Source organism: Hippocampus comes, unplaced genomic scaffold (genome assembly GCF_001891065.2).
Source record: "Hippocampus comes isolate QL1 unplaced genomic scaffold, H_comes_QL1_v1.1 scaffold7, whole genome shotgun sequence".
Classification (NCBI taxonomy): Eukaryota; Metazoa; Chordata; class Actinopteri; order Syngnathiformes; family Syngnathidae; genus Hippocampus; species Hippocampus comes.
The window spans coordinates 6880675-6908504 of record NW_017842060.1 but is presented as its reverse complement, the minus strand read 5'-3'; the positions used below and the strand labels follow the sequence as shown (position 1 = coordinate 6908504).

The window sequence follows — 27830 nt, the reverse complement described above, 5'->3', positions numbered from 1 at the left end:
GGGGGGGGGGGGTTGGATCTTCTCGTAACAGCGTCAAAAGGGTTTAAAGAGGATGTCGTATTGCCAAGTGTAATGTTGCACATAACAGCCTTTTAGTGGTCATCGGTGCGTGTCACAAGACCCCTCTCGCCACTGGAATCAGTGTTAGCAATGTTGTCAAACTTCCTTCTGTTTCTTAAGCTTAAGCACACTGTGGAGACTGAGATTTTGTGCTTTTGGTTGTGGGTTGACACAGAATTCACTCAATTTGCACATTCGTTGGCCGTGATTAAAATATGCTAAATAGGCGTAATTTTTAGGGGGGGGGGTTGCTGTAACCATATTTTAATCACGTGCATCGGACAGTACTTGAGTTCAATTTAAGTCAATTCAAAAGGCTGTTTTTCAGTTACTGTAGCAGTATTCAGTAGGGAGCCACAGTGCCGATAGTGGGTAACAAGTCTCCCTCTCAGTTGTGCAGTTCCGGGTTCAAATCTCAACTTTCTCAAATCTGACCTTCATATTTGGAGTTGGCCTTTTTTTTTCCTACTCGTGTGCGTGTGTGCCATTTCTTAACTGTTCTAATGCAATCCAAGATCAACATTTGTTTGATTATTTGTTTTTCGCAATTCAAACGGTTATCGCCACGGAAATAATGTCACTGTATTTTTATTGATTGACTTTTTTTTTAAGCTTCAGAATAAGATCATCAATGGAAAACCTTTCAACTCAGCAGATGGTGAAGATTTATTCACGATGCGTTCAAGAAAAGTGAGTAGTTTCCAACCTTGAAAAGGCACATAGGAATGACAACAACACTAGCTGCACCTCTAATGTTAAACAACGCAGTTATCGCAATCATCGGTCTTGTGTTTTGTTTACGCAATGTCTTTTGATAACAAGCGACTAAGTGCATAGAGGCTAGCTACAGTATCTAGCGATTAGCATGTTAAGCTAACCTAGCTGTCTATATGGTCCCTCGGTGACGGACAAGCCAACCAGAAGATTTTCAAATGGTTACTTTTGGGGCAGGGGGTGGGTCAGATTTGATTTCAAGGCATTGACAGTCACTTCAATGTGTATCTCAATAGGTATGAATTTTGTGGAAAACTATTTCAATAGCTCAGTTCAAAACACGTAATGATTTGCTGTGTATCGCTTACAGTGAACGGAAAAAAACGCTCTTGATGAAGAACCAGGTACTGAAATCAACTTTTCTACAATATTCAAATTGACGGTGGTGCTCATGTAAATGGAGAATGGAACTTCACCCACAATTCAACAGCGCAGGCTTCAAAACATTTCATTCACTGCCAAAGGCGGCACACATGCCCACAACTTCAGATTTCCATTGTCCATTGAGGACAATTGTCCATTCTGTAAATCCGAACAGCTCGGCTCTAAAGTGACGCTGCTGTGATGTGACTACAACTACTGTGACAAACTTTTTATTTTTTTTCTGAATACTGGGTGATACTTGCTTTATTATTGCATCATTTAGACTACTGCCATCCCATCTGTTTTTCCTGTCCTGATCATACATCAGTCACGTGCCATAAACGTACATTTCCGTCCAAACTCCACACCTCGTCGCATTTGAACACCTTGTGTAGCAAGACTTTGGCGATTAAGGCAACTTAATGCGATGGCACCGTGTTCTCCGTGTGGTGTCAAACATTTTCGTCATCCTTCTCTCTCCCTTTTGTCCCATTCTGACCAATGTACTTGTCGCGTACGCTGAATACAACTAAAGCTTCTATAACAGAGGTGTCAAACTCATTTTTATCGCGGGCCACATTCTAGTTACGGTTTCCCTTGGAGGGCCGTTATGAATTTTGGGAAACCATATAACTGTTTAATCACCCCCACATATTACATACACAGCGCACAACAAATTGATGGACAAATTAGTTTTAAAATCAGAAGTCAAGAATAATGACTGTTATTTTGGATTACATGTGACAATTTGAAATTTTGGTTTAGACGTTAGCAAGCATTATGGAACTTGACATGCTTGATTTGCTTTCGCGGGACACATAAAATGATGTGGTGGGCCAGGTATGGCCCCCGGGCCTTGACTTTGACACCTGTGTTCTATAAAGTCTAGTACTACAATGAAAGACATTTCCGTGTTCTGTATCCCACGAACAATACTCAATAAAACTTGATCATTGCACCTTTTGTCAAGGTTTGCTTGTGTCCTATTACATCTGTGAAAGCAACAGTATGCCGAAATTTGAAATTAAAAATGCTGCAGCTTCAAAAATTATCACAACCCCCCCCCCCCCAAATTCACCATCAAGAAATTGCAGTCTTGCATGAGGAAATGTCAAAATGATTTTTTTAATTTAAAATTTTGGAAAAATTACTGTGATATGCTTGTTACACGACGTCAATTAAAGCAACAATATGTAGAAATTTGAGCACCGAGTGCTTAAAAAATGTTGTTGATACTTGGCCATTTTAAGAGTCGATTTGTTATTAAAGCCATGGCAACCCCTCTACTGTCAGCGGACCAGCCAGGGCACATTGTTATCTGCTTTCTGTTTATTACAGCAATTGAAGTGACTATCTTGAAATTTGAGCGTACGTTTTTTTTTTTGTTTGTTTTTTTTAAGTGATCTTAATGGCAACAAGTATCCCGAAATTGGTTAATCTTAATGATGGGTGGTCAACAATGCTCTGATACCAGTACGAGTATTCACTCTTAAGTACTCACATACAGAGTACTGATATCCCAAATACTTCTGATACCCCAAATTTCAATTAACGATATTGCTGGGTCTGCAATTTCTTGTCAATCATAAAAGAACAAGGGAATCCACTTATGTCGATCGCAAAGTGAGCTGAGCGACTTGCATCACTTTCCTTCACCGGGCTGTGTGACATTGGTGAGTACACACATGACCAGCCGTCAATTTCTTTTTATGCTGATATGATACCTAAGAATTTAAAAATCCATTTACAGACATGCCAATTTTCTAAATCTTCACCGATTCTGAGAATGTGCGCGAACCCACGCATGGTGAGGAAAATACTGGCATATGTGGGCTGACAGCTCTTACAGGATACCTTGTTTGAACCGTCTTACGAGGTTTTCGGGATATTGTTTTTTTTTCTTTCAAACAAAAATCTGCACTCAAAGTGCGATACTGAAGTGTGCTATTTTCTCTTATGAAATAATACATTTTAAAAAAATGTCTTTTTGGGTCTGCTGGAACAGATTAATGGCATTTTCATTCATTTCAATGGGGAAAGATGATTTTAGTGCCCTCACCTAAACCAGATGTCTGTTGAAATCCCAAGACTCACCTGCGTGAGGCAGTATGGCGCCAGAGAATAACTAGACTGTCTGAAAATGTAAAGAGGATAAAGGTTGTAGCCGAAGAAAAAAAAATCTAAGCTTGTTTGTAAAGCTGCACTAGCCGAATTTGTAAACATCGAACAGATCATCAGATGAACATTTTCGATTATCCGCCCCTACTGTTATCCAAGAAGATCGGGGAGGGAAAAAAAAATCACACTCCACACCACAGGATAATCGCTGAAAATAATTTTTCAGACATCTACCAAATCGGGTCTTTGTTGACTTTGAAGTGGACGGAAAATACTCAAAATCGATCCGATTTTCGGTATGTTTGTACCCCGTTTTAGACGTTGCCTGTGCAGTCTTCAACATGCACTTAACTGTGCTTTTGTAAATGACCAGATTTCTGCTTTGACAGGAATGTGCACAGTGTGGTGGTGGTGTGAGGAAGCAGTGCGGTTGTCACGTCACAGATGAAAGCGTTTCCTTCTCATGAGAGCTTTAGAATCCACCAGACACCGTGACCTCACTTTACCTTCATTCACTTGCTTATTTTATGAGTTTCTGCCGGATTGCTTCAGGGGTGGCCTTCATTTCTGGTAAGTTTTCACAGCAATTGTTTATTCGTGTTCATCAAGGTAATCAGTAAAGCTTAAAAAAAAAAAGGCACATATAGTACAAAATTAGAAAAAAAATCTAATTTTATTTTTGGTGTGTTGTTACCATTAAAAAATATTTTTCTGAGTGTGAAATTTATCTTGGATTTTATTCATAGTACAGTAATGGTATAATTGTATTGTTACAATTTTATTACAATTATTAATGAAGATTCCCTTTTGAGTACTTTTTTTTTTGGCTGGGGGGGGGGGGGGGGGGGGGTCTTGGGAGTACTCCAGTATGCAATCGGTTGTCATCAATGAATGTGTACAAGACTATATTGTTATACTGTCATAATGCTCCTTTTTGTCACATTTGTTCTTCATTTACTCTGACACACTGTAGTGGAGCATTACTGCAAGCAGCTCAGAACTTCTTTTCAAAATGGATTTTCCGCTGCTATCAAAATCAAATGCCGTTATTGTCGTTATTCAACAAGACTGGAAATACCTTACAAAGTGTTTTCAAGTAGTCGGCAGCCTGTCCGGGGAAAAAGTGCACTTTTTGTTGTCAAATGTAAGATTAAGATGGCAACGTAATTGCCGCTAATTCCTTACTGCAGAATTCCTTCTCATTAATCAGCATTATTGCATTTGGGACGAATGTCGGCTTGTCCTTCCTCCAGAGTGATGCCTCGTTCCTTCTTGGTGAAGAGAGGAGGGCTGCACCCCCTTCAATCAGAACAGAGAATGGGCATAGTCAAAAATGAAAGGAGGCCCCGAGACTCATCTCTGCGGGATGCCACAGCTGCTCCACAGGGTGTTGACACGGTCACCCTCGATTCACTGCAGCCGGTTTGTGGTAACCAATGCTGTGAAGGTAATCAATGCCATCAGAATTTCAGTTAAGTAGCATCATTTTAAGATGTTCAAATAGTATTTCTGAACTCCTCATCACATGACTTCAGACACCCAAAAATCATCAGGAACGGGAGTCTTAGATCAGCACGACTCTAACGACGCAAAGACGATTTCTGCCGGGAAAGAGTGTCCACTCTGTGGCAAAGTTGGCAATTTCTCCATTATAATAACACGTTCAACAAGTAAACGTCAGCTTGCTAATGTGTGTTCTTAATTTTCTTTTTGCAGGTATTTACCCATTTGCCCAGCTTTAAGCGGCATGCATACAAGTGTCATGGAATCACATCATACACAACAGATGGTGAATCCTGCAAGGGCAAGGTAAGAATTAGTTGGACGCAAAAATTTGAAAGCATTGACGTTGATTTGAAATTGGTGCCGTGTCAGCTGTGTGAAACACTATACAGCCACTTGCAAATCTAAGGTTAATCCTCAACTATATATGTCAAAAAGTTGTCGTGGGGCTTTCCATGTCGAGACGAGAGAAATTACCTCGCAGGGGGAGGGGCAACTCGAGCTGCTCGTCCATGTGCAACACTGGGCGCTGTTTTAAACTAATTGGGCGAAAAAGAGCTTAATATCCACAAATGACGCACTCCGCAGTCTTACCACGTTATCAGCAAGTATCTTCAAATAATAGATCTACTTAGAAACAAATGTCTGAATTCACCTTACAGGATCTTAAAATAAAAAGGGCACATGAGACCACAGTGACCAAACAGGACAAGAAAATGACATTAAATGTTGTGTTTTATGTGTGTCAGGATGGCAGAGAATTTGGCTGCAGCGTGTGTGGGAAAGTCTTCAAACGCTCTTCCACGCTGTCCACTCACCTGCTCATACATTCCGACACGCGGCCCTACGCCTGCCAGTACTGCAGCAAGCGCTTCCACCAAAAGTCGGACATGAAGAAACACACTTTCATACACACGGGTGGGTCTCTGGCCTGTGAAGTTAGTCTTTTTAAATGTGATACGTGAAGTCTCCGATAAGTCCAAAAAGTGGATTTTTGTGGCAGATGATGATGATGATGACTTGCGTCTTAGGCGAGAAGCCCCACGTGTGTCACATATGCGGCAGAGGCTTCAGTCAGAGTTCCAACCTCATCACGCACAGCCGCAAGCACCGAGGCGACTGGCCCCACCGCTGCCCTCGCTGCCTCTTCAGCTTCCAGGAGCCTGTGGACCTGTGGCAGCACCACTGTGCCCACCGCTGACACAAACCACATCACACCCCACCGGGATCCTTGGGAGACTCGGAATGAAACGGAAGATTGGCAGAGACGTGGAGATGAGGCCCAACTATTTCAGGTTCGAAAGCCTAAATGCACCGCAGCACAAATTGAAACCAGAGAGGTTAAGTTGGGATAAGTTGCCATAACCTTGGCATGGAATTTGCAGAATTCATGTGCACTACGCAATACTAAGAATTGCAGAAAGTGGATGAAGTTGGCCAATTTAATACAACTGTTATTTTAATATTGGTACATTTCATGTTTTTTCCTTGATCCTTTGAACAAATAAAGATTTTGTACAGACCCAATTTGTTCTATCTCCTAAACTTGGACACGACGCCTCTAAAACTTCTGACATCATGGACACTTATTTAACCGCCAATGCATTAAGTTGGCTTAATGAAGCCGTGTAAGAAAGAGTTGAAAGTCATTCCAAAAAGTGATTTTCAAACCTACAACCTCTGAACTGTGAGGCGGACGCGCTAACCAGGCGACAACCGTGAAGCCATTATTAGTAGTAGTCATGGTAATTATTTCATATTTGGCAATTTAGATTAAATCCTCATCTATGAATAACCTGACCATTTGTCCGTTGAGAAAAAAAATGGTGGCCCTTGAGCACTAAAGTTTACCCAGCCACGTTTAGACCTAAACATGTCAATCTTCTGCATTAAACCCCGTGGAACAGTTTGCACACTGAAAACAACACCTGAAAGACGGTGTGCTGAAAGTCTGGAGAAGCATCACGATTGAAAAATTCCTTTTCATAATTTGTTGGACTTGGTAAAGAACAAGACGGAAACACATTGCTGCTTCGACTTGCGTTTATTCAGGCTTGATGAGGCCTTTTCCTCCACTGCATCGTTTTCAAGCTAAAAGCCTCCTTGGCTTTTGTACCACTGAGCTCTGGCGACTACGTCACTGGAGTAGTCGTCTCCAGTCGTGCCTACGTCCATCCGCTCATATGTTTGGACACCTCTGACACCAATGTTGTAGGCCGCTATCCCGCCTGCAAAAATTGAATCCGAGGTGAACCAGAAGATGGCGCATGTGTCATGTAAGAGTGAACAAACAAACCTTTGAGTTGCTGCTCTGCAGTCCAGCTCGGGAACTTTCCCTTAATCTGCTTGATGAAACTGATCAAGATGTCTGTGCCTTGGCTGAGATGTTCCTCGCTATTCCAGCCGCCTTGTGGAGTGTGATACCTTTTATCAACCTGCGCGTATTACGGTCAAGTAGAGAGGAGAGCAACAGAATTTTCCATTAGGATTCCGAATGAATTACAGTACATCCATTCATTTTCTTTCGCGCTTGTCCTCATTAGGGTCAACGGACTTTGAGCGAGAGGCTGGCTACACCTTAGGACGCCGGAAAATCACTTCCAACTCATTCTATTATGTCATTATTATAACGTGCGCTACCAACCTGCATGAGTCCCCATGCGTTGCCGTTGTCTCCCCAGCCATTCACCAGTACGTTTCCAGCTCTGGACTCTCTGGAAATGATGCCAGCGATGATAGCAGGATCAACGTCCTTTTTCCCTCCTACTTCCTGAATGATGGCCTTGTAATTGTTCATTCTGCCGAGATCCGTTTGAGCCATGGTGTTGGATGCTGGCACGCCTTCAAGGAGAGACACCACCCAGGGGTGGGTGGGGAAAATTTTTGGTTTGGGCCAGCAAAAATTGCTTCAGTCCAGAAAAGGCTGATGGCAACAAACACAAAACGCCATTGTTTTTCCTTTACGCCTTTCACTACATCTGTTCGAAACAAGAGGGGTCTCTCTTTTTTTTTCCTGTGTGTGTGTGTGTGTGTGTGTGTGTGTGTGTGTGTGTGTGTGTTTGTGAGTGAGTGAGAGCGAAACTGAGATCTTGCTCTCAACTGGCCCTCCATTTCGAAATCAAGGCAGTAAACGCGGCTGTTTACCGGCGTATGTCAGCCTGTCTTGACCCGCCGTTTTCACGGATGCTCCGCTTGTGTCAACCTTCATGATGTCCCCGTAGCCTAAACGTGCAAATTGAAATGTGTTCACGTGATTTATCATCAACATCGTCCGCTCACAAGAGGCGAAAGAAAAGAGCCACACTTACCCATCGTTCTCGTCAATGTGCGAACCCCTCCAGGCGGAAAGAGACTAGTTTCGTTTCACTGCATAATGTAAAACAAAATCAAATGATCGTGAGTAGTACCAGTAGAAAATAGGCATTAAATGCAACAAAATACATTTTGACGGCACTGGCTCCTTACATGGGAAAGGAATGAAGTTTCGAAGCATGCGTGAGCAGTTTTGGGAAAGAGTTTCGCTTTTCCGAGTGAGCCGAAGTGCTGCGCAGCGCGGAGCTGTCAGACCGTTTGGCCCAATGCTTTTTATCATTTAAAGAATGTCCTTTCGCTTTCAAGAAACGAGCCAAACCAGCAGAGAAAAACCGAAAGTAACCTCTCTTAAAGGGGAAATATTCAAAAATTGACGTTTTAATTGCTTCGATGTTGAGTCTATAAAGTGCCAGCTCAACCATCAAGGAGGAAATGAAACACCAAGTTAGAGCTTCTCTCTCGAGTTCGCCAAATGTCTGAGCAAGCCGTTTGTGAATGTTGTTCGATTGTGATGTCGCAGTCTAACAGAGAGAGAGATCATACCTGCGTCTTGACGATGATGACTCCCTGCCAGCCAGTGTTCCATCAGTTTTCTTTTCCCTCGACTCCCCTTATATAGTAAGTGCTCTCTGTTTGACTTCTTACTTCCTTAGTTTAGGTGTGCACTTGTTCACTCCTTCTTTTCATTCCAGTTCCCCATGGGGATTTTCCGAATGTTTATGGCCAATGACTGATTCAATTGTTGTGATCCTTGTACTTTCCCTTCAGCAGAGAAGATATGTACTGTCAGATATAGCTTAAAGTGTTTTTGTTTTGTTTTTAATGAAACTAATCCTGTATAGTCAAACTTTTCAGTGAAGAATATGAAAAATATTAATTACGATATTATGGGGAAAGTCATACTTTTACAGTTTGTGAAAATATTACAAGAATGAAAACATAACCACAAGATTTAAGATTTAAGTTATGTTACGAGAAAAAGGTTCTAATTTTATTTATATATTTATGTACACACATATATACACATTTACAATGTGTGTATGTATATATATTTATATATATATATATATATATATATGTATATATGTATATATATATATATGTATATATGTATATATATTAGAAAATGTTATGTTACTTCAAAATAAAGCCAATAATGTCAGTATGGCATCGAAGTTTACAAGTTTACATTTGACAACCATACAGTTGGATTATGTTGTCATTTAAAGAAAACATGCTGATTTGTGAAAGAGCAATTGAAACATTCTGTGAATAAAAAGTATGAAAAGAGAAATGAGTTGGAAAAAGATCATTTGCGAGAAAAAAGCTAAATTGTATTTTTGCCATGCAATGTTTCGTGAGAATTAATTGACTTTCCTTTGAGGGTGTAAGACATTGCCCCACCTTAACAATGAGTAATCCTAATATCTTCATGTCCTCATTTGTTTGTGTAACTGGGTGGCACTCTATGCACGATAATCTTCTAAACCAAGTGCATTGTCATCATTGTTTGTGTTTCAGACAAATGGGAGTGATTGAGGAAGCTCTCAGACAGAACAGATTGTGTACATGACAATTATTGCAAGATGCAAATGTTAAAAAGCATTTTATGAACAATGGCATTAAGTACAGCTGGTTAGTCGTCATAGGCAAGGCAGCTTTAATTGCATTGTACATTTCATAAACAAGGAAACTCATTGTGCTTCACAGAACCAAAGACACAAAACCTAAACGCATTTCAAAACACAACAGCTAACTCCATCCAAAAGCAGAGGGAAATGAAGAACGTTCAGTGACAACACATGAACGGAAGACTCTCAAAACATTTAAAACATTGACAGGAAATAAGTAGCTCTTTGTGAAATTGATTTAAAAAGAATTAAAAAATAAGAATATTAAACAGTAGGGGGGTGGGGGGGGGGAACGTAAACCTTTCACCTGGCTTGAAAAGCGTTTACACTCAGGACTGACTTCAATTCTGTTGGTCGCTCATTTCATTCGCGTGCAGCATAACAACTAAATTCTGCTTCACCGAGTATGCTTTGAACGCTAGGCTACATTAATTGACCCGAGTCTGAGCCTTATAGTCTTTCTGATTTTGTATGTTCGATCATTTTGAAAATTGCGTACATTCAGCTTTTGCATCTAATGCTGTTATCTGGAAACAATCGCGCATTGAGCAATTTAAAAATATTGTTACTTTATATAGTGAAAAATTTAATAGACTAAGTTTGCAATCATTAATCTGAAGCAAAAAAAAAATATGGAAATGATATTTCAGGAAAAAACACTTTTTACTTTTACAGGTGTTTGATACCTTTTGAACTTTGAAGCATGCAGAGGATAGCATTGAGACTTACAAAATTCAAAAGGGATCACATTAACAAAATGCCAACTCAATCCGAATCACATGCGGTGAAAAATTTATCATTATGATGAGCATGCCTTCTAGAGTTTAAATATGACAATGTGCACGATGGTATTTCATGCACAATATGGAGGACTCAGTGTCTGAAATGGTCCCAGTGTGTTATTTCAGAAAAGAGCGCATCTCCGGGACAGGAAGTGTAGTTGACCACCTGCCTGTGGCCATGAATGGTGTAATTGGCCACAAGCTTTCCTCCGTCCACGGCGCAGCGCGTCAAGCGATGCCGTAGAAGGTCCATGGCGTGACGCGATGGAAGTGTGGAAGTGTAGTTGCCGATGATGGATACGCCGAGTCCGAGGTTGTTGTGTCCTCGCGTGTGCGTTCCAACGTGGTTCCAACCGCGGCCTTCGTAGATGTAACCATCCGAGCCCACCACAAAGCTGACAGGAGAGAGCAGGTGTGTTTAATGTAGACTGCTTGGAATGAAAATGGCTACCCCTGTTTGTCATCAGGGAAACGTTACAGGCCATATGCTAATAAAACTACGCTAGCTGAATGCAAAGCATCTCATTTCTAACTTGGCTATACTGTACTATACTTTCTAAAAGAAATAGACGCTGTATCCTTAATTTCTCATAACAGTGTAGTGCGAGGGGGGGGGGGGTTCCTCACCCAACAGATTTTTCTCAGAAATTCCAACTCTCTTTGAGGAATTTTAAGCAGCAATTCAGCATTGTAAATTGTTATGAAAATTAAGCAGTTGGTTAAAAACGTGTCACCTGTATCCAATGTCGCTCCAGTTGCGGACTTTCTGGTGGAAGTGCTGCATGGCTCTCATGTCTTTGGAACACTCTGGAAAGGACAAGCAGGGCCTCGAGGGCTCATAGGTGTGGTGAACGTAGAGAAATTGGAGGGGTAAAGATAGCGGTATGGGGGTTCCCTTGTGAGCCTTTGCCCTCCACTGGCAGCGAGAGATGATTTGAGGACAATCTGCAGCAGAAGGTCATTTGTGTCTTGGGTTTCATTTTTCTTATCATTGTGGGGTACGATGTTGCAGAAGGTGGGGAGCTAATATTAAAAAAAAAAAATGTTGGTGTTCAGTCAATTAGGTTTGGCTTTTCATGGAGGTCTGAACTTTTACTCTTTGGGTTATGTTGAGGGCCAGGATTAAAATTAGGGGTAGGTTTAGTGTTATGGTTCGGGTTAAGTTTCGAAGTCAGGGTTAAGGTTGGGGATTCGGGTTGTAGTAGGGGTTAGGATGAATTTAGCATTAAGCCGCAGTTAGGCCACTGTTAAGTTAAGGTGAAGGTTGATGCCCACTATCTTGTCCAACAATTGAGCTAGGGTCAGGTTAACCTTGAGGAGTAAGTCAAAGTCAATTTAGCGTATAGTCAATGTTAAGGTTTTAGGTTGGATTTAAGTTGAGTTTAGTGGTTAGGTTTGAAATGAAGTGATAGTGTTGTGACTTACCCCAGTACTTGTGCACAAATGCCCTTAGTCCTTCCTTCACCGACTTGTTGACTCCAGTGTCCAAAGCGATCCACTCTGTCTTCTCCAACCTCCAGACCAGTTTGAGTGTGTCCATCACCTCCTTCTGAAGGTCAAGGGGCTCCAAAATAGATCGAGAAATCTCCCTTCGCCTTGGACTAACATGTCTGGACAATGTATCAAGACCCTGGTTTGCATGCAGGGTAAAACTGTAGTATTCTTTTAGGATCTCACTAAGAGCATGTGGCTCTTCAGATGTGGGTAGTAGGCTGATGTCCGTGCCCAGTATTACTCCGTCCATACCCCCATTGATAACTGCGTCAGTGGCCAGGGTGGCAGGCCAAGACAATCTGAACACCTTGGGGCGTTCTACGCTGTCCCAGCACCCGTCAGGCCCCAGGCGAAAGGACACCGGGATGTCCTGAAGGCTGAGGAAGGATAACCCAAGTGTCCTTCCCAAGGTGAGAGGAAAGAGTCCGATTGCTGAGGTCGTCTCTTGCTTGGCTTTGAGTCCGGATTCGATCCCCAGTAGCAATGGTGCCAGGGCGACCGTGGTGCCGTCCGGGGTCAGCGTCACCCCTCGCTCCTCGCCACTGTCCGTCACAATGTGGTGGACTGCCTTGTCAAAAAAGCTGAAGGATGAGGCATTTAGGATGGTGGTCTCTAGCTCTGCGGCATCGCTGAGGGTATTTGAAGCACTCAGGTAATGGATAGTCATGGCGTCGTCATGACCAGCGGTCCTGCGCAAGGCCCTAACCAGCTCCAGGGGCGACACACCCGGGTTGGACTCTTCAACCTGTTGCACTGCATGGATGAAGTTTTCCATACTCCGTAGGTGGCCACCTGACAGTGTAGAACGCAAATCATGGCACAAAAGTAATGCAATTATTGGACTGTCTAAGGGTCGGGGTGGGCCTGGGGGCATTTGGGTTTTCAACGGAGTTCTGTTTCTACAGCAATAATACAGTATACTAGAGGCCAAATTTGTCAGGATGCGTTTTAATCTATCACCACCTCTTATAGTCACTTCCGAAATGTGAAGCACATGTGCGACCAACTTGTTCACTCTATAGATAGACATGACAGACCGACATACAGACATTGGGGATATTTAGGCATCACAACTCGCAGTCAATGAACCAAATTAGCAAGTGCAGAGCTGTTTCGAGCTCACTGGGCATTATTCCATTTGAATACTATTGACGCATATGCTTTGTCATATATTGTTTCTTTGTCCGCTTTTTTTTATTTTTTATTTAATGAAAATATGTGACGTCTCAACCATTCATGAAACTCCTTGACAAGATTGCAAACAAGAAATATACACACATTTAAGCCCCTGCCCCCCCCAAAAAAAAACTCGATTAAAACCCCGCCTACTGCCCGACGACAGCTGGGATAGACTCCAGCACGCCCCGTGACCCTTTTGAGGATAAAGCGGTTCAGAAAATGGATGGATGGATTCAAGCCAACAATCCATCGACTGAGCAATTACACAACAGCATTCGGTGGCAGGAATCCTATTACTACGACTACTGACTGTTAAAGCGTCGCCGTGACTGCTGTGAATAAAGGTCATTCGAATGAAACCCAATGCACAAGACTCGAGATCAGTGTTTTTGCCCCAATCTTTTTTCATCTTTTAACATAACAAAAAGGTCTCGACACACCAATACAAAACACATTAGTTGTGGTCTGTGAGCTGAATCACTGCTCTAAACTTCAAATGTAGTACTTATTATTGGGGTAAAGCTAAAAGATGAGATCCTTTTCTGTGGCCAGTAAGTAAATTTGGATGAAAAAAAGACAAGCACTCTTGTTCAGGATTGGTCAGAAGAATTTAGGCCAAACCACAAGTGCATCAAAACAAAAACAATACAGTAAATAACCAGTGTCCAAAACATACCTGCTGGCCTGCACGATGTTAAAGTGAAGCAGTAGGATGACGCCAAAATGAAGAGTGACACTCGAAAAGACGGCATCTCTGTATAGATGAATAAAGGTGACTCGAAGCAGTCGTCAGGTAGACAGAAGAGAAAGCATGCGGACACTTTCTAATTTTACAATGTTCTCAGGCGCAGTAGGGTGACTAGAAGTGTGTGTGTGCACTTATGCCCCTGAGGACGAGCACACGGCTACAAATATTGATTCAGCCAACAGAAAGAGGCATCCTGGACTAAAGAGGCGACTGCCCCCACGCATATCGCAAAGGTCACAACATCATCAGTCATCAAGTGAAAGTCCATCATTAGCGTATCCTGACAGTGGAGTTTTGAGAAGTCGAAAATAAATAGAAACACTTTACAGTGGGGGTTGGGGGGGGGGGATGTGAGAGTACACAGTGCACAGATGGGAAAAGTGTGTGACAGTGCTGGGAGACTGCATAAAATTTTTTTTTAAAAAAAGTAAGTTTCTATCTGTATTAGAAGACCTTATATACCGATAAATTCACCTTATTTATTCAATGACCTGTCGTATAAGTGTATAATAAATCAAAATTATTTCCATCAAAATTGATTTTTTTCCTTCAACGATCCCGGATGTCAATAATTTAATAGAAGCCTTTCTTATTAACTTACATGGAAATTTGCAAAGCTATCAGACTAACTGGTTATATTTTGCTGCACTGTATAACTATGTGCTTAGATTTTAATAAACTTAAGTTGTACGCCAAATATTATACGTAATCTATTTCATATCTGTTATTATGTATGTTATTGTTGATAGTATATTTGTTTATTAAAGGTATGTCAAAGTTTTCATTTATTGTACTACCCTCTAGTGGGAAAATCATTAGGCACACAATAAAATGAAATCAAAAAATATATATGCTTTTCACAATGTCACTTACACCAGCGATTGAGTATTAATTTAAATAACGCGTTTGTCTATTTTGGCTGCGGTGAAGAAATGTGTTTCTTTTCACACCGTATCTTTCTTTTGGGGTGATAACTTCCTCTTGGTCACGTGGCGGGTCGTCACGTGACCCGATTCCGGAAACGAGTCAGCAGCAGACGTCCCATATTCATTCTCTTGCCCCCAAACTTGAACAATTACAGTACGAAAAGTAAACAACTCTCTTTTGTAACCCACCGGAACTCAATAAATATATACATATGTGTATATATTTTCAAACATAAACATGTCAGCGAGGGAACAACATGACAACCCAGGTAAGGTAACACCGACATCTATTGGTTTCTCGTGACTTTTTATTTTCGCGTTGTTTTCGTGCGAATGTGTCATATCTGTTTACTGAACACTTTGAGTCTGTTTTTTGCGTCATGCGTTGTGACGTTTTGCAAGTGCGCTCTTATTTAGCTTTCTTGCTAAGCCTTCTTCTGGACAACTTGAGTTGTTTGGGCAAAAACATTCGGCATCATCGAGACCATTCTATAATTCCACGACCTCGTGATCCACGTTGATACACTGGATTCATTTTTAATATCCTCACCAAACACTAACGTCGAGATTGAAAAATTGTTGCGAACTGATGTGATGTGTAAATAACATCATGGTAAAACATGCCATGTCGTGTTTCTGCCTTCAATTCATGAATTCTCTGACCCCGAATATTTATCCATCCTCTTAAAAAAACTGTCAAATATTTTCCTATCATGCTTATCTTTAATTCAAATAATGTCGGACCATTTTGATGACCAAATATCAAACAATTTTGAGCATGTCAATTGTATTTTAAAAGAACTTTTTTTGACTTCAGCAGATTCAGGTGTAGATTCAAATGGATTTTTATTTGTTTTATTTACTCTCACCTCATTTGGTTGTTCTTGTGACTTTTGTCTTGTCCCATCAGATGAACCACTCACATGATTTATTTGGTACACCTCTCAATATAAGAACTTAACATAGGTGAATATTAAAATTATCAAATATTACAGTTGATAAAAACTAGGGACGGGCAAGTATCGATATTGGGCCTTGTTTCAAGGTATCTGTACTTGCAACGCATCTTGTGGCCGTATCACAATCGGGAACTAGAGGCCATACATGTCTGACAGGTGCCCATTAAGATACAATTTTGAAATAGAAAAAGATACAAAAAAATCAATTGTATGCAATTTTAAGGAAAAAATGCTATATTCGGTTATTTGTTTTTCTTTCAAATCATCTGTCATCGGAGGAAATTGTATCAAAGTTACTGGTGGTATTGGTACTTGGTATCAGTGACTACTCAAGAGTTGAGCAATTGTAATGGTATCGGTATAAAAAAAGTGGTATCTAATACCTAAAAATAACAACAATAATTGTATTGTTCGATTATTATGCGAAAGAAGAATAGATAGATGATGTTGTATTAATTCACATGACTGCATTGCATCATTCTGCGAGTTTTTCTAACACTGTATTGAGGTACCAATAAAACAACACCTGCAAGCAGTGTTGAATGGGAGCACAAAGTTTGCTGTTTATTTATAAAAGTGATTAACTTGGAGAATAATCTGAAACGTGACACAAAATGTTTTTTTTTTTAAAGGAGCTGTTTATCACTTTTTAATGAGGCATCTCCCTTTATTTCATGTTTAATCGCGTGCTACTTTTTGGCCTCTGAAGGCGTTGCTACCAGACGAGATGTTTGACACCGATAGCCGCTCGTAGACCATTTGATTGACAGGCGGGCCGCTCGGCCGCCGACCTCTCTCCGCAGACGGTCATGAACCCAAAGAGCCAGATATTTCTGCGGATCACGCTCCGCTTGAGTGACAGTGTGTGCCAAGGCATGGCGTGTGCCCCCGTTTTGTTTTGTCCAATCTTCGTCGAGCGCGACGATCGGCACGCTCCCCTGATGGGAGATACGCGTCGACTCTGCCTCGTTCTTTTGTTTTTTTTGTCTGCCTGAAATCTTAAGTGTTTGGATTCTTGTCTGCTCCGTTGGCACGCAAAGGTTGTCACCACCTCCACACAGCAGCTTTATTAAAACACTGTTACGCCGCTGGTTCTTATGAAGCACCTTTCGCTCTTTGTCTTTCCACTTTTTTAACGTCTCGTGTCATGTTCCGCATGTAGGGCACCGGAACGAAACGGTGACGGAGATAAAGCCCATTTGGCAATTTTACACATCCCGGATGTTGTAACAAAGCAGCAGGATGGTGCTTACGTGGAAGGTCAATCTGCAATTTCTGCATGGGGATGTAAACTTGAACAAGTCACTTCTCCCCTCCTCCTGTGTTGAAAGCGATGACATTTCTGTGGTACCTCAGCCATCTTTTATTTCTTTTTGTCCTCTTACTTTCTGTCAGTTTTAGTCCAGAGTATGACAGGAAAGCCATTTGCACTTCATGTTTATTCACACACGATGGTCACACTTCTCATTTCCAATCCAGGAAGTTGAATCAGCTGTTTACGTGTCTTGATGAAAACCGAAATTTAGAAATCTTTCACGTTTTGTGTGTTCTGCAGTTGTGGATTGTTGGCACAGATTTTTATTTCTTTTTTTTTTTTTTTTCTGCCAGACCATCCGGTGGCCTTATGATCTGAACCATGTGACATGGATTAAAAACATGACTGGCCTTCATTGTGTGCAGGAATTCAAACAAAATGTCGTCAAGTTCTAAAGAGTCTAACAGTTAGACTCTAACTGACCACATTAGCTATTTAAAAGTTGTGCTTTATTGTTCACACCCCTGATATATATATATATATTTAATTTAACCTAAATCTGTCTGCATGTTGTGGAAATCCTGCAGTGCAGTGATTTTTTTTTTTCTTGTTTTGTTTTTGTTTTTTTAACAGTGTACAGTCACTGCTAGCTTGAACTACAAGTTCAATTCTTTCCGTGACTAAGCAAGTTACTCTGTTTACTTGTCAAGAAAGAATGAACTTTCAGCCGTGAACTTCAGCAAAATACGAGCTCGGACATGTTTTGCATTCATTCGAGTCGCTTTATGCCAAGCGAGTACAAATAGACTGCATGGACTTGTATTCCTTTACTCATCTGAATTCATGTGATGCTTACTTTCCTTCCAGTGGCATTCCTTTTTTCATACATTGGATAATGATTATCACTCGGATGTTCCTTTTGCAGCCTTGCTGTTTTGAAATTTACAAAACTGTTAGTTTGGCGGAACTTAATTCGGGGAGTCGTCGGCAATAGACCCTGAAAAGCGTCATTATCTATATTTTCCATGACGAGTGTAATTAGTGGATAAACGAGACGAGCGAAGCCTTTTCATATTTCTGACAGTTTTTGTCCAATTTTGACTAAATGTGTCTGCATGCGCGCTGTTATGAGAAACCAGTTGTAATCTGAATCCGTTTTGTGATTGTGACTCTCACTGAAGATGAGAGCCACCCCGCCGGCTCGGTGAGCTGCTACGGCTCCACGGACGACAGTGGGGAACACGAGCCTCCGGACAGCACCCGCTGCAACCACCACAGCAACCACCAGTTCCCCAGCGCCATGACGGCCCAGTGGGTGAGCGCCGACCACGGCGAGGAGGCCATTCGCAGGAAGCTGAAGTATTTCTTCATGAGCCCCTGCGACAAATTCCACGCCAAAGGTCGTAAACCTTACAAGCTCATCCTGCAACTGCTCAAGATCATCATCGTCACAGCTCAGGTATAAAAAAATAAATGAATAAATAAATTTAAAAAAACTCTCCGTCATCTTTGACCTCGCCCTTCATTGCTCCAGTTGGTGCTGTTTGGCCTCAGCAACCAAGTGGTGGTGACCTTCAAGGAGGAGAACACCGTGACCTTCAAGTACCTCTTCCTCAAAGACTTTGACGAGTCATCAGACAGCTCTTTTGCCGTGTACACGCAACAGGATGTCTACGAGCACATTTTCTACGCTGTGGACCAGGTATGTCCGATTGCTCCGTGTGCTGACCAGACTTGGGAACCCAACACCAGAGGTTCAGTCCTGAAATTGATATTAATTTATTTATTGGAGATAAGGGGGAAAAGGAAATCTGTTCTAGGGTTTTACGGTCACGATCACGAAACCATTATTGACGTTACAGGCAAGGTTTTAGATCACATTTATATTTCTCAACTGTCACACGTGGCCAAAAAAAAACCCCCAAAAAAACGTCATTTTATTCATATTAATAATAGAACAGCCGGTCTCAGAATGTGAATGATAACTCTTTCTTCGATAATCCTGTAACTTGCCGTTGCAGTATCTGGCCCTGCCAGAGACCACAGTGGGTCGCTACGCGTACGTCTACGGCGTCGGCGTGAACGGCAGCGCGCTGTCCCTCTGCCAGCAGTACTACAAGAGGGGCCGCATCGACCCGGCCAATGACACCTTCAGCATTGACCCGCACATCCTACAAGAGGGGCCGCATCGACCCGGCCAATGACACCTTCAGCATTGACCCACACATCATCACAGGTGTAGTACAAAGCGACTTGTTTTTTTTTTTCTCCCTGCTTCTGCAATGTGACACTTCCTGATTTATTGTGAGAGTATGCTTATAGGAAGCTTGATTGTCACGTTTACTTTGTCCATGTATTCAACTCTGACATGGACATTAAGATCCTTTTTTTGTGCTTGTATGGTCATTTTCCATTTTGTGAAGACATTAATTTCATTAATACTGTATTGAGATCAGTAGATAGAGAGATATATATTTTATGTCTTCCTCACGTGAGTCGGTGTATTAATGGCTTCCTGTAAGTGATGTTAATTTAGGAGGAAGTAACTGCAACAGAGGAAATAAAAATGGCGTTCAGGTCAGGCACGGGCAGACCTCAGCCATGTGCTGTCTTCATTCGAACGCCCCCACAAATGCCCACTTCCTCTCGATACTGTACCTGCATCCGTCTATTCAGCTATCCGTTTTTGACAATTGTCATTCATCATATGATTGTGTTATTTACTGAAATGAAAGAATAAGAGCTTTAAAAAAAAAAAAAGGAATAATAATTCCTTTAAAGTATGAACCCTGCTGTTGTGTTACCGGTCCTTTCCAAAATGTGCGGAGATAATGAGATCAAACTTGTTCTGCTGGCACAATTTGTCTTTAAAAAGCAACACACACGATGGCCATTTTCAAATGATTCGATCAGTAACCGTAAAAACACTTGTTTCGTTTAACACCCCCCCCCCAAAAAAAAAAATAAATTAGGCTGCTGGTGTTTTTATTTGAGTAAAATGTCTCTGTCGACAGCTAATGCAGCCATCACGATCTTGTAAAGACAGTCACGAGATAATTACGCAGATTTCATGGCACTCCACAGCAAAATGTAATCCAAAGAACAAGAGTTCTTAAACTAGAAAAAAAAAAAATCATGAACAGTGATAAGTTTTGTTGATGAAGAACAATCAGTCGTCAACTGACGGTAGCGTATCACACGCGTCTCTCTTTGTACAATTTTAATAACGTCAATGACACGCAATTGTTTCGACACTTTTCACAAATGCATATAAGTGCCTCATCCTGGCGCTGATGCTTAACAGATCCCTCTGGTGTATTTGTAAGCACATAATGGGGGTCCCGTCTGTGGCATGAACCGTTCATTTCGCTTTTCGCGACAAAGATGGACCACTTGCAAATGAGCCCCTCTCAAAAAGGAACTCTGAAGACACGATGATCCATTAGCGTTACTTTTTGTGGAAAAGGCCAGATTAAGCAGCTGGGGAAAAACATCATATGAATCAGTACAATTGAATTTGCATCTTGGGTAAACATGTTGCAAATCAGGAAGTTTAATGCGGCATCGAATGTTTGTTGACTTAAGACACACCAAAAAAATGTGAAACAATGATGAGCTTTGAGATGATAACTGCCAACTATTCAGTGACTCAATCAATTGAATTTATCCGCCACGTTGACTCAACTTTAACCTCTTTTCCTTGTCCAGACTGCGTAGGAGTGAACCCTCTGTCTGTGCCTCCCGCGCCGCTCACCAGCTCCTACAAGAACTTTACACTCAAGTTCCACAAGTAAGGCTTCATTTTTCACATGGCTTCGACTCTTCCGTCGGTCTCCTCCGTCACAGCAAAGATTTTATCGGGTGGCGTTTCGACGCGTTTATTATCAGTGCCGACGCATGCACGCCACAGCTCGTGTGGATAGCCTGTTTCGGGTCATCTCATTGTTGGGTTACTCAACTGGTGACCCTGTATGCTCCCTGCAAGGTTTATAAACGTCACCATCGAGTTTCAGCTGAAGGCCATCAATGTGCAGACCATCATCAACAACGAGATCCCCGATTGCTACACTTTTAACATCAAGGTGAGCAAATGACTCGCTCAGTACGGAGGTTCAAAGTCTGCTTGATGAGGAAACTTGCACGACTAACGAGGCGGAAGTGCTAACCCGTTTGAATAAAATACTTTTTTTTTTTACTGATACAAAATTCAGAAAAAAAAGAAATGTTTTGTCATGCAAATGATTCTACAGTGTATTTTGTGACACACGCATACATGGTCCACATGTTCCTCATTTTAGCCAGCCACCAACTACAGTCGACCATTGGACAAAAAAAAAAAAAGAAAAAAAGTCTTGAGTCCAAAACGGCATTCGTTTTCTGTCTCATCAGTTTCTCACCTCGTTCAAGAAATGATTTGTCTGTTGCTATGTGTCCAAGTAGATCGTGCTGGACAACAAGGCTCACAGCGGGAAAGTGAAGATACGACTGGAGAACCAAGCTTCAATAAAGGAGTGCAAAGACCCCAGCGTGTCTGGACATGGTGAGCATGATCAATATGCACGGAGCAAAAGATTCATCGCTTTCACTCACAGGCCACATTATTATTAGGATTATTATTAGTTCAAGTCCTTGATATGTTTTTTTTTGTTTTTTTTTTTTTAAGGGTTGAACTTGTTCAGATTTTAACTTGTGTACTATTAACAAGGAGGGCCGTATCGGCATGACAGACTCGACATTCTTGTTGTTTCCAAACCATGCGTTCTCTTTCTACGGTTTATTTGAGAAGGGGCTGCAAGGTACAGTAATTCAAAGTGAAGCCCCCCATGTCGCTATTTGAATCCACAGCTGAGAATTACACCCGTGTGGCGTTCGATGTCGCCGTGGCCCTTGTGTGCACGCTATCGTTGTTACTGTGTGGGCGCTCCATCCTACGTGGCATCGTGCTCCAACAGGTCAGCACTGCCTCAAAAAAAAAAAAAAAACGTTAAAGCGTTTGAAAATCCCCCAGAAGGTTACGCATGCCGAACTATTTGTTTGTATGTTTGTCAGGAGTTTGTGCGGTTCTTTAAGGAGAACCTGAATCGGACAGTGTGCTGGGGCGACCGTCTGGAGTTCATCAATGGCTGGTACATCCTCCTCATTGTCAGCGACATCCTCACCATCACCGGAAGTGTCATCAAGATTGGCATTGAATCCAAGGTAAGTGAAAAGGTTGAATGTTTTGTTTGACGTCATGGGAGTTCATCTTTTCCCCTGTCGCTTGACAGAATATGTCTTCATATGATCTATGCAGCATCCTCTTGGGGACCTCCACCCTCCTGGTGTGGGTGGGAGTCATCCGCTACCTCACCTTCTTTCAGAAGTACAACGTAAGCTGCACGTGTAGTAATTCAACTTTGTTGTCTGATTTGCACCGAGTTAAGAAAATGTGGTATTCCTCTCCATGATGTCATCGTTTAGATCCTGATCGTAACTCTTCGAGCAGCCTTCCCCAACGTGATCCGCTTCTGCTGCTGTGTGGCCGTCATATATTTGGGCTACTGCTTCTGCGGCTGGATTGTGCTGGGACCGTACCATGTGAAGGTACCGCATCGATAAGTCAACCTTACTTTTAAGTACTGTAGAGCCTCAATTCAACGGACTGCATCGAAGTATTTTTTTTGTAGCTTTGAAACACCCAGTACAGAACAAGAATTGTTTTGTACTTTTTTTTTTTGTAGCCTAAAAATCCCTAGCACAGGATAACATTACTTAAGTCAAGATTTTTTTTTTTAAAAAGAAGAAAAAAAAGCTTGAAACTGAATTTTTAAAGTTCATCCAAACTTGCTGAGGGGGGAGGATAACGGTTCATGCGCCTCGATACGGGCAATTCCACGGGAAATTCCACTCTTTTATGAATGCACCTCTTTTATGAATCGATGACATGGATAAAGGTTGTGAAAAACAACAAACTGGGCTGCAACAAAAATATTTTCAAAAGGACTACTAGCACTTGATTTAACAAAAAAAGCTATTTGTAGAGAGAACATATGCGCCTGTTAGCTGCGTGCTTACAGCGCTGCTAAGCTATTGTCTCTGCTTTGATGAGACAGTCGGCCCAGCCAACATGGCCGCCACATTGACTCGCAAATTAGCCTGCTCTAGTCTACTGTAACCCAACAACAAAATGAAGCTACGCTCTGAGTCACCGAACGGTCTGAGTGAACCAGCGCCCGCTCGGAGTACTTGGGCCTACGACGCAACTGTTTTTAATGTTGGTCATTTTGGTACCACTTGGAGAGCTAAGTATTTTTTTTTAAGTGTGGTACTTGGTGTAAAATGTTTGCCAACCTCTGGTGTGAAGAGATTTACTGTTGTCAGATTATGTTAAGAAGTGTTTTATTGGACTGTATCCTTGTGCCCCAGTTCCGCTCCCTATCCATGGTGTCGGAATGCCTCTTCTCCCTCATCAATGGCGACGACATGTTCGTGACCTTCTCAGGAATGCAGGAGAGCAGCACACTGGTGTGGCTCTTCAGCCAAGTGTACCTGTACACGTTCATCTCGCTCTTCATCTACATGGTGCTGTCGCTCTTCATCGCGCTCATCACCGGAGCCTACGAGGCCATCAAGGTAGGCCAGCAAACCCAACCACACCCGTTTTATTTATTTATTTATTTATTTTTTGTCTTAAAGGGACATGTAGGTTTTCTAGCATTTTCTAACATACGGCGCGCGGGCCGGAACCGGCACCCAAGGAGATTCGATCAGGCCCGCAGGATCATTTAAAAGTGAAAAAAAATGCATAAAAGACACGGAATGAATATTTTTTTAGAAGGTGCAATTCGTGGAGTATCCGCTAGGGGACACACGGTTTTGATCAGAGTAGAAGACAACATTGTTTTGATCAGAGAAGAAGACAATAGCAGTCTCAGTCTGTCACTGAGACAGACCCAACACAGCAGACACTATCAAGATAAGAAAAGACAGGAATACTTTATTCTTTACACATTTAATAGCACTCTCCTCAGTTTGTAAGGTGTAGGCAGGGATTATATTTAGATTTTATATGCACATGTGTAAATGGTTTAAAAATGCCTTTATAAATCCAGTTTAATCTTAAAATGCATTACAATATTTTTCAATACCAATTACTTGTTCAAGTTTTGTGCCTTTGTACAATCAGTGGGATCAGTTGCAATGCATATATGTGAATGATAAAAGTAAATTGCACATTTGTTTAAGGAAATCTAAGGTGCTTCATGAAATGTTTTGTAAAAGATACGTTCATTACATGTCAACATTTTCCTAATGTTCTTGTGCTTCAAAGGAAACAAAGGAAAGACATACCGGTATTATTTTGGTTATTTATAGCAGAGTACCATTACAATTTTAATGGTCCGGCCCAGTTGACATCTACAGAGGCCGTATGTGGCCCACAATGTGAAATGAGTTTGACACCCCTGCTCTATTCTGTTTTAACTACTTTCAGATGATTTAGGGTTGGGCATCGATAACCGAGAATTGAGTGGAATCCGGCTCTGAACAAAGGAAACCAAACGTAAATGTCAAACTTTTATATGTTGTCGTACAGCATCAGACCCAGGAGCCCATTCACATCACAGACCTGCATGCCTTCATAGCTGAGTGCACCGATGCGCCAAACTCCGGCAAGTTCAGGGGCCTGGAGACGTCGCCATGCTCCTTTTTCTGCTGCTGTGACAGGTAATTCAACACTTTTTCTGTTTGTTTGGGGGTTTTTTTGGAGTGAGTCCTATAAAATCAGAAATGAAACTTGTGCAACTGTGATATGGAATAAGTAGTAGTGGCATAGCTGTTGCGGTTGCTCAGTACACAATGGCTAAAGTGACAATTGAAATGAATAACAATTAAAATAGAACATGAAGTAACTCCCTGCATGAGGTTGCGGGCAACCCCTGCCGCAAATTGCGAATATTTGCAAATTACTGTCACACTCTCCATACAAAAGGGTGTGTAACCGTTTATATTGTAAATGCCAGAAAATGGCGGCATCATAAGTACTCTGAATGTGAATCTGAAACTAGACACACTGATTACATAAAGCATCAACCCCACGCATGTTGCATGTAAACAATCGTGAAACCCATGTTCCATAAACAACTGTACTCAGTGGGTCAGTGTAATCAACACAGCCAAACCGCCTTAACATGAGGCTCATCAATACTATTAGCTAGCCTAATAGCCTATTTAACATTTTAACCACAAAGTGATGAGACATCACACACACGAACAAACGGAATGATAACATTTTAGGTCATTCAGGAAAATTCTAACTGGCAAATAGAGCGCAAGAGCTATGAGCATTTGCATCAGGAAAGAAGCAAAACACTGATCTACTGTGTTTCCCGTTGACCAGTCCTCAGGGTGCATTCAAATTCCACCAACAAAACGGGATATCTCAAACATCGATGTAAAAACACCACGAATGAACTCAATCAAACAACTACAGTAAGATTCCACCAGGTGGTGCCAAAGTATAACTGGTGATACGAAAAGGGGACTTTTGGGCTTTCCCCTGTCAGAGAGTCACATTAAACAGCTCTGCGTGAATACAAACCACCGTCTTGTATTTCCGTCAGGATGACAACATATGAGGACGTCCTGCTGGTGAACTGAGGAAGAATTCGGTTCAACTTACAAGAAGACCCCTCTGGAACAAGCCTTTTTTTTCTGGCACTTGACTGAAGGAGGAGGCGTCAATCAGTTGGACCAGGATTTCCAATGAGGAATGCACGTCATGAATTCATCAGGAACAAGGTGCCTTGTGGATGGTGAAAGCACACGTATTTATTTCATGGGCCTAGTGTCAGGCCAGCTCAGTGTTTTTTAGATTTTTCATTTTTTTAAAATTTACATTCACAAGAAAAGATGTTTCAACCTGCTAGTTTATTAGCAGATTTCAGGCCGATCACTACGCAGGAAACTTTGAGGCAGATCCAGTTTGACTGCGGCCTCGGAGGAAATGGCCTCGACACGGTATGCCCGTTAAGTGTTTTTACATTTTGAGGAACCAGAACCATCACTTGAGACTTTTTTTTTTTTCCCTACTTTTTGGATTTCAAATTTATACTAAGGAAGAAGGATTACCTCGCTGGACCATAACTCGCTATTTGAAACATTTAATCATCGAAATACTTAAAATAGAGACATAAACAAGAGTGCAATGGAGAGTACAGCTTATGAACACTGTAAAACTGTAATGTAGTGATGTGTTGTTGTTTTTTTAAATAGCCTTAGAAATCACACGTTATTTTTTTATTTTTTTAAAGACACCCAATGCCAATCCATGTGGAAAGTGCATTTCAGGATGAGTCCCCCGAAACAAAATTACACTTACAGTGTATAAGGGTGCATCCAAATAAATGAGGATGTGATGGAAAATGTCATTTATTTCAATGGTTCAATTTCAAAAATCTAATATGCGGTGGATTCACTACAGATAAAGTAGAATTTACGATGATTTTTTTTTTCTATGACTTTGATGGTTACAGTTTAGAAAATGACACACTCGGAAGACATTTTATTTTTGATGTAAAATGTATTTGTTTCATCATCGTATCATTTGAGTTTTTAACTTTTTAAATTAAACTCCCAAAATAAATTTGAGATGCACCCGCATTATGAAAATTTTAAAGCCCCAAATTGGGTGTAATATATATTATTTTTTAGTTTTTTTTTTTTCAATATATTTTTTTACTTGCTTGTTGAGAATCTCAGGTTGCACTTAGAATAGGCTGCACTAGCATCATTTTTTCATTATGGTTGCTGTCATAGATTTTGCATGATGTACTCACAAAGTCATGAAGCACTTGCTGTTCGATCATTCTTACCAAACAAAGAAACTGCTCTTTATTTTGACATGAGATTTCCACAAGAAACAATTTGGCACATTTTGGAAGGCAAACTTGAAGCAACCAAACAGTTCAACTAATGTATAGCAATTCGCTGTACACTATGTGATCCTCCTGTACCCCCGCCCCCCATCTCCCACCCCTAAGTCTGCTCTTGTCCTCATTACGACTGTTTTTCTATTATGTTTTGTATTTCATGAAACGCACAATCGTCGAAAGAGGACTTTCGTTCGGATGACCTTCATTCATTTGTATTCAACAACAATAACTTGCTTCAGTGAAACGTTGAGAAACGTGTGAAATTTAGCCTTAAATAATATATGATACATGTGTATATAATATATCATACAGTACTGTAGAAGATATTAGGCACATGTGCCTTTACCCACTGTGTCATTTTTTTAATACAGTACCCATATTCTACACTTGATCACTACTTGGCAAAATGTAAACGAGTAGAAACATGACATCTTGTACACATGTTGCTGATTAAAGTGTCCTGGATCACCTTTGACGTTCATCATGTTTAGTCCTGGATCACCTTTGACGTTGTAGCATCATGCTTTTATCAGTATTTCAAACTTGTTCAAAAGAGGGCGTCAGTGAGTCATCTTTCGAAGGCTGCTTATGAGACATCTGGACCAGTCAAATGGTGACTTACGTTGCAAATGACTTGGTGTAAATCAAAGCGCTATGGTGCAGTGTTCTAGCGTATGATGGTTTCAGGTAGCTGTTCGGTGGAGTGACATTCTAAATTTTATTAGTATAATTTTATGAAGTATTTTTTAAATTGAATATTCTAACTTTATTTATAGTGAAGAGTTAAAAAGGAACTAGCCACGCTTTACTCCAAC

The 27830-nt window shown here is 41.3% G+C and overlaps 4 protein-coding genes and 1 long non-coding RNA gene across 6 annotated transcripts; 3 read left to right on the top strand and 2 right to left on the bottom strand.

Annotated features, from left to right (window-relative positions):
- The first annotated feature begins 4632 nt into the window (after positions 1-4632).
- LOC109511019 (zinc finger protein Gfi-1b-like) lies at positions 4633-6341 on the top strand. Its single transcript, XM_019861738.1, has 5 exons — positions 4633-4762; positions 4851-4948; positions 5032-5124; positions 5568-5736; positions 5850-6341. Exons 1-5 carry the CDS (start codon positions 4633-4635, stop codon positions 6017-6019), a joined length of 660 nt encoding a protein of 219 aa, XP_019717297.1. The 3' UTR covers positions 6020-6341.
- A 505-nt stretch (positions 6342-6846) lies between these two features.
- LOC109511181 (lysozyme g-like) lies at positions 6847-8801 on the bottom strand. 2 transcript variants are annotated; one of them, XM_019862043.1, is made up of 6 exons: positions 8674-8801; positions 8127-8184; positions 7963-8040; positions 7463-7659; positions 7115-7253; positions 6847-7046 (listed from the first exon to the last, which is right to left on the bottom strand). In XM_019862043.1, the coding sequence occupies exons 2-6, from the start codon at positions 8128-8130 to the stop codon at positions 6910-6912; spliced, it is 555 nt and encodes a 184-aa protein (XP_019717602.1). In that variant the 5' UTR covers positions 8131-8184; positions 8674-8801; the 3' UTR covers positions 6847-6909. The 2 variants fall into 2 exon arrangements, with proteins under 2 accessions (XP_019717602.1, XP_019717603.1); XM_019862044.1 differs by lacking the exon at positions 8674-8801 and adding an exon at positions 8284-8417.
- Positions 8802-9766: 965 nt separating this feature from the next.
- On the bottom strand, positions 9767-14125 carry pglyrp2 (peptidoglycan recognition protein 2). Its single transcript, XM_019862041.1, has 4 exons — positions 13893-14125; positions 11969-12829; positions 11278-11488; positions 9767-10938 (listed from the first exon to the last, which is right to left on the bottom strand). Exons 1-4 carry the CDS (start codon positions 13966-13968, stop codon positions 10635-10637), a joined length of 1452 nt encoding a protein of 483 aa, XP_019717600.1. The 5' UTR covers positions 13969-14125; the 3' UTR covers positions 9767-10634.
- An 837-nt stretch (positions 14126-14962) lies between these two features.
- Positions 14963-27496, top strand: LOC109511179 (mucolipin-1-like). Its single transcript, XM_019862040.1, has 15 exons — positions 14963-15159; positions 18286-18563; positions 18639-18806; positions 19126-19272; positions 19331-19340; positions 20813-20894; positions 21090-21186; positions 21545-21644; positions 21950-22056; positions 22154-22303; positions 22372-22473; positions 22565-22687; positions 23510-23716; positions 24678-24808; positions 25705-27496. The coding sequence occupies exons 1-15, from the start codon at positions 15129-15131 to the stop codon at positions 25739-25741; spliced, it is 1770 nt and encodes a 589-aa protein (XP_019717599.1). The 5' UTR covers positions 14963-15128; the 3' UTR covers positions 25742-27496.
- Positions 15172-17429, top strand: LOC109511182 (uncharacterized). Its single transcript, XR_002167264.1, has 2 exons — positions 15172-16928; positions 17152-17429. It is a non-coding gene; the product is annotated as an uncharacterized LOC109511182 (long non-coding RNA).
- Positions 27497-27830: the final 334 nt, after the last annotated feature.

What these genes read in the sequence shown, in the direction of transcription:
- LOC109511019 (XM_019861738.1), top strand. Translation starts at nt 4,633, where the DNA reads ATGGGCATAGTCAAAAATGAAAGGAGGCCCCGAGACTCATCTCTGCGG. An exon ending in AGTGTCCACTCTGTGGCAAA is followed by an intron (nt 4,949 to 5,031) that starts GTTGGCAATTTC and finishes TTCTTTTTGCAG; the next exon opens with GTATTTACCCATTTGCCCAG. An exon ending in ACACACTTTCATACACACGG is followed by an intron (nt 5,737 to 5,849) that starts GTGGGTCTCTGG and finishes CTTGCGTCTTAG; the next exon opens with GCGAGAAGCCCCACGTGTGT.
- LOC109511181 (XM_019862043.1), bottom strand. An exon ending in AGACAGGCTGACATACGCCG is followed by an intron (nt 7,660 to 7,962) that starts GTAAACAGCCGC and finishes CTCTCCTTGAAG; the next exon opens with GCGTGCCAGCATCCAACACC. An exon ending in ACGCATGGGGACTCATGCAG is followed by an intron (nt 7,254 to 7,462) that starts GTTGGTAGCGCA and finishes TAATACGCGCAG; the next exon opens with GTTGATAAAAGGTATCACAC.
- pglyrp2 (XM_019862041.1), bottom strand. Translation starts at nt 13,968, where the DNA reads ATGCCGTCTTTTCGAGTGTCACTCTTCATTTTGGCGTCATCCTACTGC. An exon ending in AACATCGTGCAGGCCAGCAG is followed by an intron (nt 12,830 to 13,892) that starts GTATGTTTTGGA and finishes CTACACTGTCAG; the next exon opens with GTGGCCACCTACGGAGTATG. An exon ending in TGGAGCGACATTGGATACAG is followed by an intron (nt 10,939 to 11,277) that starts GTGACACGTTTT and finishes CTCTCCTGTCAG; the next exon opens with CTTTGTGGTGGGCTCGGATG.
- LOC109511179 (XM_019862040.1), top strand. Translation starts at nt 15,129, where the DNA reads ATGTCAGCGAGGGAACAACATGACAACCCAG. An exon ending in GCTACACTTTTAACATCAAG is followed by an intron (nt 21,187 to 21,544) that starts GTGAGCAAATGA and finishes GTGTCCAAGTAG; the next exon opens with ATCGTGCTGGACAACAAGGC. An exon ending in TGGGACCGTACCATGTGAAG is followed by an intron (nt 22,688 to 23,509) that starts GTACCGCATCGA and finishes CTTGTGCCCCAG; the next exon opens with TTCCGCTCCCTATCCATGGT.